Below are 12,701 nucleotides of genomic sequence, written 5' to 3'. Positions count from 1 at the left end.
TAATCTGACAGTTTCATATAAACTGTGTGTTCTGCGCCCCAAAGAGTCCCCGCACTGCTCATTGCCGCCCACTTGTCGAAAACACCGTGAATATTTCTGAAGCGTACCGGTGCCCTATGCGCGCATGGTTAGCGGCGTTACGAAAACTTTGGGGTCCATATATTACACGATGCGTGCATAACGCAGTTTTCCGGTCATTTCACAGGAAAATTAAGTAATGCGCAGCTGCAGTCCTGCCGACAAAAACTGTTTATCCAGACAGCCTAGATGATCGCGCTCAAAGCCTCAAAGTAATTTTGTTCTATATTTAAAATAAAACCCTTTTGACGCGGAGCACTTCCGCGACTGGTGCAACGTTGGCTTAAACAGTGCACCCAGACAGGGTCATTGCTTTTTTCGCATCATTTCTGCTCAACCGTATTGGCCTTGCTCGCTTAATTGCCAAATGAGCAAGTTCCAAATTCACTGCCAATACCCAAAACTTGCTCTTTTAAGCAGTTTATTCCAAATAGTCGGGTAAAAAAAAAAAAAAAGAAAAAAAAGGAGGATAGGCCTACTTTTCTCAACTGAATGTCAGCCACGGCAGCGATTGCAGCGCCGCACCTGACCTGTCTGAGAGCGCTCCGAGCTGATTGAGCCGCGGTGTAGCGCGGGACCGCGGTCGCGGTTGTCACTTTGCTTGCAACTTGCAACAAGTTCCATTATTAATGTTTCTCTTGTCCGAGTGCAGTCGTTTTCTCATAGCTCACTGTTGAAAGCTTTAATTGCGGGAGCAGTGTAGATTTTTGGAAGCAAGCCGTAAGACTTTTTTATGTTAATTTGCCGTCTTTGTTAAACTACTTTCTGGGGTGACAACGTGCACGGCTTCGTGAGTGCATGAAGTGCTCTAGCCTGTTAATTGTTGATGTGTCACTTATCATTGTTTCGTGGGATACTTCTGGTTGCTACAATATAGACCTCCGTCGTCTAGTGCAATTCAAACGAGTTCTAGTTGACACGTAGCAGCCAGTGTAGGGAGAGCCGTGAGTGTGAACCTCTCAGCATGTCCGATTCGCTTGTTACGAACGGAACTGACTCGCCAAGCCTGTTGAACGCTCTCAGGCAATTCAGGTTCCAAAAGAAATGTTCACAGTCGAGTCCCGTCTTGCAGCCTCGTCCATCGTCGGACGACGAGCGCCAAAAGCAGTGGCTCAATCGTTCTCCAACGGGTCAAAATGAAGGTTTGTTGATTTTCGCGGTTAAAATTTGTACCATGTCCTGTTTTGTGCGCACATCTAAAAGCGACTGTGCATGCCGTTTTGCGCAGATGATTTGGTCATCCCCGAGACACCTGAATCAGCCTTGAAGAGAACTGGCCGGGAGATGGCTTTGAGGCGAGTGATGTTTGATGCTCTACGTCTACGCATTGCTATAACGTCGAGCAATATTAATTGAGGCTGAAATATGCAATTGCACGCTCCTGTTTTTTGTTCCATGATGTTTAATTAATTAATACCGAAAAGCCACTTAAATTTTCTGAAGGTCATGAGGTGTTATGGGAGAGATGCATTGTAAGCCTTCACATGTTAGCAGTCGTCTCATCATCGAGCTGCTCGCCTTCGTCTTTTAAAGCTTGGATGCATGTTAGGGCTAAATGAAGCTGGCATGCATTTAAAAATCATTTGTTCAAGGTAGTTTGACCTCTCAGTTTGCTTTACATCTTATGAAGCTTAACACATTTATTTCTATGAAGCAAACTGTTTGATGCTGAATGCAAAAAAAAAAAAAAGTGTCGGTGTTTTGAATTGGTGAGAAACATTGTTTTGATACTCCTTTCTTATGATCTGTACAAATTACAGTGGAGAAGAATCCTGTGATATCCAAGCAAGCTGCTCAACTGCCGACATAGAGGAAAGTCCAGTTGTACCAAATGGAGTGAAACGAAAGCGTGTCTTGTCAAGCAGCTCAGAAGAGAATGGAGAAGCTGGGAGATCAGGGCAGCTTGTCTCAAGTGCCAAGAAACCCAATCGAGTTGATGATGAAAGCAGTGTTGAAGTTTCAGAAGATGAATGTGCACAGTATATGACAGACAGGGAGAGAAGCCTCAAACAGCTGATATCAGAGTTCAAGGGTTGTGATGTCATGGTAGGTAACTGTTACTGTTTCATCTAGGCTGGTTTTCCAAGTATCCACTTGTAAATTCTATAAGGTGTCGGGTTCAATGTCTCAGAGCGACACTTGGATTGCAAGGGATGCTGTAGTGGAAGGCTCTGGAATAATTTAAGCTGGGGTTCCCTAACGTGCACTGACATCGTACAGCACACAGGATGTATTTCCCTTTTACTGAGCCACCACGGCATGAGGACAGCTAATGATATCATAGTTCTGTGATTAGAAAAGTAACATTTTATATGTCAAGTGTTTTTTCTTTTTTTTTGATCCTGTAAGGAATCAGTTTGTTTTGGCCTCCTTCACAACATAAAAATTTTCGTTGGGCTACACCTGTCAAAGTCATATGCTACAGACACACACATCAGAGACAGAACCAACCAGGGTTTTTCTGGCTGATGTGACTTGCATGTAGTAATTTGGTTTGCCATGTCTCATGGAAATGTTCTTACTACTATGGTATTTGCTACGTTCTACCAAAACTAGCTTTGCTCCTCTCTTATGACGCAGGACATACAAGATGCATTGGTGGCATGCGACTGGGATGTCACTCACGCACGTGGGTACCTATTAGACAACCCGCCAGGTAGCAAGGGAAGCAGTCCGTATCGCAACGCAAGGTTTAAAACAGTCTCTTCGTCCCCTGGTAGTAAAGGGGTAGATTTTGACGGAGTAGAAGACAGAGAGATCACACCAAAGGTACGCTGCTCGTGCTAGCCACATATGTGAGGGAGCCGCTGAGTGCATATGAATTCTTAGTATGTCTGAATTTGTCATTTAATAGTGTTATGCAGGTGTGCAAAGGTGTCTGATCCAATACATTCAAGAACTAGTAAAGTATCTACTATGCAGCGAGCAAAAGCAGCTTCACTTACACATCATGGTTTGCTGCAGTAAACTTGCTGTATCACTTTGGTACATTTGTGTCTGCCTCCTGAGTGACGAATTTCCTTGCTTCACTAGTATTGCATGCTGTGCTGCATACCAAATCAAGTCTCTTAAACTTTTTTGGTCTTTCTTATAAATGCTACAATAAGATCATATCTGCGCACTTGTATTGGAAAAAATTAACTTTTTCTTTAGTAGAGCCTACCTCATCTAGAGTTTGCTCAGTGTATCAGAAACACTTGACCTTCCTTGCATTCCCAGGTAAAGTTGCAGGCGAGCATTGCCACAAAGGGCAACGCTTCAGTAAAGAATTCGAGTGGTGGCCTCTCCAAGTGGAAAGCCTTCAACGATCTCAAGTCAGGCAACACAAAAATGAAGAAGAAGCCACGTCGGGAGGCAAAGGCGTTAAAGGAAGAAATTGACAGTGGCGACGAAGAATACTGCAATGAAGACATCTATTGTTCTGATAGCGACAGTGAGAACAGTGACAGCGAACGTTATGTGCCAGCAAAAACTGAGGCTAGACTTGCTGTTACTCAGTTCTTCAACGATGCTTCCATCAATGAGCTGCTTGCAGTCCCTGGTTGCAGCCGGAAGAAAGCAGAGGCTATTGTGGAGAACCGGCCATATGATTCATGGAAACACTTGGTGCGTATCTCTTTCATTCTATTTATTTATTTTTTGTGTAAGGAATTCCCTGCTAAACTTTAAGGTTCCATTGTTCTCTATGAGTCTGATCAATGAATCGTTTTTTCATTAGTGCAGGAAAGCGTGCCAGGTTTACAGGTGGCTAAAAAACTGCAGCACTGTGAAAAACAAGAAACAAAATTAGCATTTAGGGCCAAACTGCCATATAAGGTGTATGGCAGTGGCAATAGTGGGGCCATTGCATTATCACTGCAGAAATAATCGTGTTGGTAAAGGGTCTAAGCTCTGCTTGAAATTAGAAGGATAAGCAATGAGCCTGAAGTGAGGTTAAAGGCAGTGCAGTGTGTAGCATTGAATGTTAAGTGTCGGAGATATTGTAGATTAGAGAATTGGTGGTAGCAGTTAAACTGAAATTAAGGGGAGGAAATTGACATGGGCAAGATGTATATGTATAATGCACGAAACTGTAATCTATTACATCACAAAAAGAATACTCGAAGAAGGGAGAAGTAGTTGAGGTCTGGTAATTTGGGAGTAAATGAGTAGGAAAAGTTTTGGTACTTCATGGGTCTAGCTAAAGCAAGATGAGGATTATTGAAGAGCATTAAGAGGAATGTGTCTTACAGTAGACTTAATTGTGATCACAATGGTGGGCTAGGTTTCACATAAGTGACCAACTGTGAGCAATAAATATTGACACTGCTAAACTGGTTCATGCTAAGAATAGTTCAAATGAGGCAGGTTTCGGCTGTGCGCTTAGTCATGGACAAGTGTTCTGTAGTCGTGCCAACCCTGAAATATGTTTCTGTCAAGAAAAATTGACACTAGTGGTGGGTGTCTGACATTTACCATACTGCTATCATGCAAATATCACGTCGTAAAAAGACTCGACCCAACACAGCACAGAAAAATGCACCTGAAATCAACTGTTTAGTCTGTTAAAATGCAAATACAAACCTGCGCTGTTCTGCATGCCTGTACAGCCACCCAAATATTTAACTGGCGCGCGTGACGTTTGCATTTTCTGTGCTCCTGTGCCTTAGCGCGGATAAAACTTGCCAGAAGGTCAAAATTAAGCAATGGCTTGGTGAGCCTTTGCTTATATTTGGTCTTTTAGTAGGTTAACAACTCTAGCGCTCAGAATCACAGAAAATGCTGACGTCGCACACGCCAGTTAAAGATTTGCCCAGCTGTACACCCGTGCGCAAAAGTGGAGAGACCACGCAAACCGCTGCAATTATTATTTTTCTGTATAAAAAGAGCACCTGAATAATTTGCTTGGGCAAGATCGCAAGCATATTAGTGAGGCTACCTAACGCACAACTTAGAGTAAACCACTTCACTGTCAGAAAAGGTTGACGTGCAGTTTCGTCAAAACTCTGCATAAAATTGAATGTTTTGTTTGCTTTGGTTAAGGCAAACTTTGCAGTGTCTGACTCATGGCTGCTTCCTGAGCACCTGTAAAGCACTCTGGAGGCATGCTAGAGAAAAGAAAGTTCACAGAACGCTTCGCCAGAAAGCATACCCTGCAAGAAAGCTTCCCCACATCTTCCTTATCAACTAAGGTAGCTTTCCCACACCATTGCACGAAGATGCAGGGGAGCTACCTTGTCAGTGCGGATTGGAGAAACTGCATTCTTTTGCAGCAACCTGCATGCTGTGAACTGCATGTTGCTTACGGATTATGGAAAGGTGCCGAGGGACAGAGTACATTTACTAATCTGCTTGGCACTTGCATTTGTTAAATGGGTGCCAAATTTTAAACAGACCTGGTGTTATGGCATACTTTAAAATCCTGTGCCACATGGCTATCCATCTGGGCCCCTTCGGTGTAACTTAAGCTGTTTTGAAAGCAGGCCACAAGGATAAAATAATTGGTCACTGCAGAAGAAAGAGACAAAAAAAAAAAATCTAGGCCAATGCTATTTTGTATTTAGACATGTGATCACTACATATAGAATGCTTTCTTTGCCGTTTTTTCATTACTTATAAGACAGTTTTATTCATTCTTTGCTTTTAATAGATATTTTGACAAATGTGGCAAGCTTGTATGTTCTTTTGAGAAGCATTTCTGTTGAAAGAAATTTTCGTGGCACCTTCAGGTTTATCTTAAAGGGCATCTATCAAAATTTTTAAATGTCAGAAACAAGAATTACAAAATCATATAAAAACTTGACAGAATAATTATAAAAAACATAAAGGATTCAGCCTGAGATAGTAAGGTCTTAATTACTTGGTTTATGATTACTTGCATGAATAAGGTTACAGTGCAGTGAACTATGGAAAGAAAAAGGATAAGGGTAACACTAATGGAGTGCTAAGGCTTAGAGAGAAAGGAGCAATTGGAAAAAAGTGACGAGTTTGAAGTTTGTAAGAGAAAGTGGGCATGTGGTCAGGGCTTGTAATGCAGGGGAAAATGATGATTGGGGGTTCATAAGGGTAACATAATATATTCTTTAGTGGCTCAGAGGGAGGGAGGCAGGCGAGGTTGTGAGATTTTCAGGCCTAGCATGCCTGCATGACTAACTGTTGATCTTTGGGGGTCCTCTTTTTGGTAGCCAACACAGCTGTGCTGGTTGTGTTAATGATGTCAGTGAGCTGTTCGAAACATTGAACCACAAGGTACAGTTCTAACAGAAAGAGGGCGATCAAGGATTGTTGGCTCACGATAGTTTCAACATGAATTTAGTAAAGTTGAGGTAGGCAAGAACAATGGGACTAAAAGTCGTGCACCTATACTTCAGAGTTCAGCGTAACATATTGCAGAATTGTGGAGTGTGAACAAATATGAGTGGGTTTTTATAAGCTGGCCATGCTCCCCCCCCCCCCCCCCCCCCCCTTTTTTTTTTTTTCAGGTGTACAAGTTTGAAACATGCAAACACTTGACGACTGCCTTGCTGAACAGCTCGAAAAACTTGCTGCACACACGTGAGGTAGTCAGTCGCTTGATGGCACGTTGTCAGAGTATCTCTGACCGGATGCAGGCGATTGTGTCGAGCCTTGTAAGTGGAGAAAACAATGACTCCGACGAGTACATCAAGGTGCAGCCATCCCTCCTCAACAAAAGGTGGCCCACACATTTCTACCTCTTAATGTCAGAATACCTTTAGGGAGGCATATTGCAGCTTTTGAGGCTTTTATGAAACTGGAATGACTACATCACAAAACTTTATCCATGGGACATACAAGCCACGGAAGAGTGCAGATTATGTAGCTCCGATAAGAGGGTTCCAGTAACTACTCGACAAAGAAGCTGGCCAGTATTGTTCAGGACCAGGAATATTGAATGGAGCAAAGTGTTACAGTGAATTGGATGAGTTTCAGTTCAAACAAATTCTTCTGTTGTGGCGTATCTTATTGCTTAGCAATGTCCAAAGAGTTATGCTAATATGTAGCAGAGTCTGCATAAATTTGCAACTGATGCAAAAATAAAGATCAAGAGCAAGTGTTTTGGTTTTTGTGTTTAGTGAGAGGTAACCTCACTTCTCCAGTCAGGATGACTGTTAGTGTCTTTTTCATGTTGCTACCTACACAGTCTGCAAGAGTTACAAAAACCCCAGTGTTCACTGAAAAGACATCAGATAGACAGACAGGCCACTCTAGGTGCGTGTAGAAAGTTTTATACTCGTATACAACTTGAGAGCAAAGCAGTGATTCCTCCTCGGAAGAAAGTATGCAGCCAGTATCAACGACCTGCTGTCATGATGTCGCAATTTACCACCTATACCTGCGAGCATAACATTACAGGCAGCTAGCATTTGCTAGATGATTAAACATGTCATGACAATATATTGACACCAATGGTTGGAATTACTTCTTCTTGGATAGGCATTTATCTCTACAGAGAACACAGTCCCTGCAGTTCAGTGGCGAGCCCGTTTCTGTCTGAACGAATCAAGGCAGTTAATCATAGTTATCTCTTCACAGCATGCACCTGTCTCCTTACCAGCTCATTGGCCTCAACTGGCTGGCTGTGATGCACAAGCAGGAAGTGAATGGTATCCTTGCTGATGAAATGGGCCTGGGTAAGACTATCCAAGCAATTGCATTCCTGGCTTATCTACAGGAGCAGGGAGAGGCCAGGCCACACCTAGTTGTGGTTCCTTCTTCTACCTTAGGTGAGTACCGATTCCCTCATTACTTCATTGCTCTGGGTTCCTGTACATGCTATGCTTATGCTCACCAACAAAAACCTGAAGGTTTTGTGTCCTTGTGTTTCTGTTTTACAGTTAAACATGGATGTAACGAAGTAGAGAAAGGTTTTTCATTGCATAGAGCTCTCGTTGCATGCAGTTTTCATGTGAATACTTTAGAGAAAACGCAATATGAAATAACGAATAAATGCAAAGGTAATCACCTTGAAAATGTGCTTGGTAAATCTCTTATTCCAGTCACAAACTCAGAGAAATGTTTCACAATCACACTGAAAATGCAACTGCAGCAGCCGGCACCACCTTTGCTGCGGCTCTCACAGTGCAATGCTGTAATGAGTGGAGTGGGAAGTCGGGGTGGAGTCCAGAGTCCGTATTCCGAGTTTGCATCGTCATCGAAAGTGCCGCTGTCTCCCTGACCTCGAGTCACCTCTAAAATACTGGGCATCACTACCACTTCCGGTTTTGCCGTTTCCACCAATTGGATGACCGGAGGTCGAGGAGATGGTGACACTTTCGATAATGGCGCAAGGTCAGAATACGGATCCAGGCTAGAAATAGTGTGCATGGTCACACGCTACTTCTGCATCGTTCGCAGAGGTGCCTGCCTCTTCCTGCATGTTCTTTGATTGCCAGTCGCCCTTAGCCTAGCAAAAGGACACCTGGCCTCACATTGCTGGCACCTTACACTGTCCCGCTCATTGTTAGGTCTCATTGTAATTTTTCAGTTCTTTCTTTTGCAGGTTAGTGTTACATACTGTTGTTCTCCTGGAAAAAAGTGTATGCCTTTGGTTTATGGCTGTCTTCCAGGCTTTCCCAAGATTTTCCCTTTTTTTACGTCTTTTGAACGAGATGTTAATTTGCGGCTCTTTGCCTCAGTAAATGAACACAGGCATTCTCTCTGGCTAGTGCTAAAACTGTTATGTGTGTGTGTGTATATATATATATATATATATATATATATATATACATATTTACTCGCATAATGAATGCACTGGCATAATGAACGCACCTACAACTTTAGTAGTCAAATTTTTAATTTTTTTTTTCTGCTGCATAATAAACATACCCCCAACTTTCGTCCCTTGCAGTCTCGCGAACGACTGCGCTGTAGCTTTCCCATTTCGCTCGATCCGCCTGTTGTCATGGCAACAGGAGCAGCAGCCGCGCGGTTCTTCCTCGCCCTAGCGAGAAGGCACCGAGAAGCAGGATTTCATGATAATGCTGGCTATCATGGCAGACGGCAAAAAGTTACCACCCTACGAGGAAAACTCTGCCGAAGGCCAACTTCCCAGCTGTTATACACATACGAGCCCACGAGAAAGGATGGATGCCAGCCAACCTAATGGCTGATTTGGTCCGAACTGTCTGGGGATGGCGACCTGGCGCCCTGCTTCTCCCGTCTCTTCTGAACATGCTTGACAGTTTTTGCGGGCACATGGGAGAGAATCTGCTCCTGGAGGTAGAGTTGCGCACGGAGATGCCATCATTCTGAGTGGACTCGCTTCGGTGCTGCAGCCCCTTGATGTTTGTGTAAATAAGCCATTTAATGACAGTGTATGCCGCTTGTACACAGACTGGATGGCCCAGGAAGGGCACACCTTGAAGCCAACTGGCAAGATTAAAAGGCCATCTGTTGAGCTGGTATGCTCCTGGATATTGGATGCATGGTGCTTGCTGCGAGCTGACCTGATCTCAAAGAGCTTCAAAAAGACTGGAATCGCAATTGCGCTGGATGGCAGCGACGATGAGCATTTGTGGGAGCATGATGTGGAAGTGGCCAGCAATCTGAATGATGGGCCTAGCGATTCTGATGAAGAGTGAAGCATAGAGAAGCGAAGATGAGTGAAGTGCATATTGTGCATGCGTAGGTAATTAACTGCGAAAGATAAGTTGTCTAATGCGTTTCTCCTTTTTTTTTTTTTTTTTTTTTTGCATTACCTTTTTTTTTGCTCATCTTGAAAAAGTTCTTGTAAATTTTACCCCACATAATAAACGCACCCCCCAATTCTGCTTCGGTTTTTCGGGAAAAAAAGTGTGTTCCTTACGCGAGTAAATACGGTATAATTATACAGTTTACACCTAAAGGAGCCTGCTTCTCAAGTCATTTCTTTACTGTACTAATTCATTTGCATCACTTGAGTGCACCCTTGTGTTCAAAACAGCCCTTTAGGTTTGGGCTTGGCTGAATGAACCATCTCGCTCCAGGTGAGCTGGTGGAGTGCTGCAACCATAATGATCAGTTTTCTGTTTCATCTCATGGTCACAGAAAACTGGATGAGGGAGTTCACACTGTGGTGCCCTTCCCTCGGCGTACTTGTCTATCATGGCAGTCAAAAAGACCGGCGAGAACTGAAGTACAAGATCCTCGCAGGCGAGGGGGGAAACTTCGACGTCATCATTACTACGTGAGTGGGTTTGAGGCTTCTGTGAATGCTACTTTGTAATCATATGTTTAGGGTGACAGAAGTCAACTGAACCAAAAGAACCTAATTTACTGGCTAATGTGGCCCCTGGTGAGAAACATAAGCCTTTTATATCACCAGGGTGTCTAGCAACTGGGAAAACTGGGAATTGTCAGGGAAATTTTATGCACCGGGAAAATCAGTGAAATTCCAGGGAAACAATCAAAACTTTTGTCAAGCCAGAGAAAATGGCACAATATATTCTGCAGTGCATTTTCATTTTAAGCTGGCTCACAGCAAGTATGTTATTCATGCAGATTTTTTTTTTTCCCCATTGTCTCGTCAACGCGCGGTTGCGCTGCAAAGCGAGGCGCAATATATTACTTTGACGCCAGCGCATGGCATGGCGTGAGGTGGCTACTCAATAAAATATGCGGAAGCTCTGTGTGAGAGTATTACGGGACAAAAGGCAGGAATAATCGCGCCGGCAGCGGCCAGCACGAAAGCATCTGCGAGCACGTGCTGCCAGTTTGCTCAGATTGGCTTAGCTTTTGGTGGGGTGGATGGCTCGCGTGCTCTGAGGCTGGCATCAGTGCGGTTTTAATTTTCAGTAAACTTTTGGCGCTGTTATGGCCATTAACACTAATAATAGCCTTTCATTGTTGTAAGTTGCAGAATATGATTAATAATAGCTTTTTGTTGTGAATTATCTGTCTATGCTCATTATCATCAGCTACATTTTTGATCCTCTTCGTTCGTCAGGGAAATTGAAGTAAAATAATTGGGGAAAACCTGGAAAAGCTGGGGATCTTGAAAATAGTGGTTTGCTCTATCGCATATCTTAAATTGGTGGCAATATCTCCTTCGATTACTGATGGGTAGAAGAATGGTGCAGCTGCATGTTCAATAGGCATGTGATTTCGGAAAGTGGTACAATGCAAGAGCAGTTGTTCATAGTTTGCAGTTGCTGTGTAATGGTGGACTGTAATAAAGTGGAATGTTGAGCTAGTTGTCCATCTCCTTTTGCAATAAGAAAACAGAAGGCATGCTAACACGAGGTATTCTGAACATATTCAAGAGATTGTATATTAGATTTCCTTGTTCTGTGGGAAGACGTACATTGGCCAGACCGAGTGATGTGTGAATGACAGGATTAGATAACACGCCACCGCAACATCGGAGAAGTCTGGCACCAACCTTGCTGTGCACTGCAAAGATAGCAAGTTATGCAAGAAACAAAAATTACAAGCTGACCTTTATAACATTAAAGTTTCGAAGAAGAATAAGGGCAAGTTGTCACGAGAGATTTTGGAAGCCTGGGCGAATAACGTCTGGTGAACAGTGTGTTAGTACGCCTTCCGTTTCCTTATTGAAAAAGCAGATGTAATTCCTGTGAAGACAGAACAGTGAAATGAAGGAAGAAGTTGTCTGTACTTAGAAGTGAAGGAAGAATGTGTGCGGGTGTGGCTAATTAGTTGTCAGTGCGGCATCGTCTTTGTCTCTATGTGTGCGTCTTTCTTCTGTGTATCGTCTGGTCAGCTGTGTTTTCCATCACGAATGGTGGACGCCTTTTATAAATTATTATTGGCTTTTCCACAATGGAATTAGCCCTAATCATGATGTCCCTGGCCATCAGTTAAAAATAATAAAGTTCTAAAATTGTGTGTTACTGCTTGATAGCTGCGTGTAGTGCTGTGAAGAGAACTATGTGAACATATTCTACTGCATAAAGAATGCTGCTATTAATTAATAGGTCATGCAGCATTGAGGTGAAACTGACTTCACGTGTATGAAAGGGTTTCATTGCACAACACGTGATTGCGCTAATGTATTTACCAGTGTAATATATTATGTATTGGACTTGTGTATATTTTTAAAACAAGCCCTACTTTAAGTAGCCGCTCTTGCATAATCTCAACCCCTGGTCCTTTGGCCTTGTCACTTGGTTGCAGTGGTGTCTACAATAGCATGATCTGACACATTCCTGGCTAAATACAGTAAAACTTCATCGATATATTCTTTGTTTGGAAGCTCGAAATCGTAGTTGCAGTTAACTTTCTTTAATTCGGCCTTCAAGGAACCGGGACATGTGTTTAAGTTAACCGAAAGTTGGAATTTCCAAATGGGCCTAAAAAAGTGTTGAAGGCAGTTTACATCACAATAATTCGATTTAATGAACAACTTTGTGATGGTTTTCTGCATTTTTGGAAGAAACTCAAGTGAGAGCTACAGTTTTTCACTGTTTCGTCAAGTTTTTTACTTTATGCACACTGTCGGGAATGTCGTAGAAGTGCTCCAAAGCCGTGAAGGCCTTCACTGCCCTTCTCGCAGTGCAATGCAGTAGTAGTGGATCCTCTGCATAAAATAGTCTCGTTGCTTTCTGAGGATGCACAACCTGTACAGTCAAGCCAGTCAAGCATCACAGTGAATCATGCACTGCGTGTCGTCCGCACAGTTTCGG

The 12,701-nt window shown here is 43.1% G+C and overlaps 1 protein-coding gene across 3 annotated transcripts in view; it reads left to right on the top strand.

Annotated features, from left to right (window-relative positions):
- Positions 1–614: 614 nt before the first annotated feature.
- Etl1 (SWI/SNF-related, matrix-associated actin-dependent regulator of chromatin, subfamily a, containing DEAD/H box 1) overlaps positions 615–12,701 on the top strand; it is a 31,395-nt gene continuing 19,308 nt past the window's right edge. The window contains exons 1-9 of one of the 3 annotated variants that reach the window (XM_084588755.1): positions 615–798; positions 1,151–1,220; positions 1,307–1,373; positions 1,839–2,124; positions 2,659–2,847; positions 3,298–3,684; positions 6,540–6,751; positions 7,612–7,802; positions 10,105–10,243. In XM_084588755.1, the coding sequence (XP_084444881.1) occupies positions 1,363–1,373; positions 1,839–2,124; positions 2,659–2,847; positions 3,298–3,684; positions 6,540–6,751; positions 7,612–7,802; positions 10,105–10,243 (1,415 nt within the window). In that variant the 5' untranslated portion in view covers positions 615–798; positions 1,151–1,220; positions 1,307–1,362. Of the gene's footprint in view, positions 1,221–1,306; positions 1,374–1,838; positions 2,125–2,658; positions 2,848–3,297; positions 3,685–6,539; positions 6,752–7,611; positions 7,803–10,104; positions 10,244–12,701 lie in introns of all 3 variants that reach the window. The other 2 variants (XM_084588762.1, XM_084588746.1) reach the window with 2 other exon arrangements.

Source organism: Amblyomma maculatum, chromosome 1 (genome assembly GCF_055883805.1).
Source record: "Amblyomma maculatum isolate TAMU_Amacu chromosome 1, ASM5588380v1, whole genome shotgun sequence".
In the NCBI taxonomy this organism is placed as follows: Eukaryota; Metazoa; Arthropoda; class Arachnida; order Ixodida; family Ixodidae; genus Amblyomma; species Amblyomma maculatum.
This window is presented reverse-complemented; position numbering and strand designations above follow the sequence as displayed.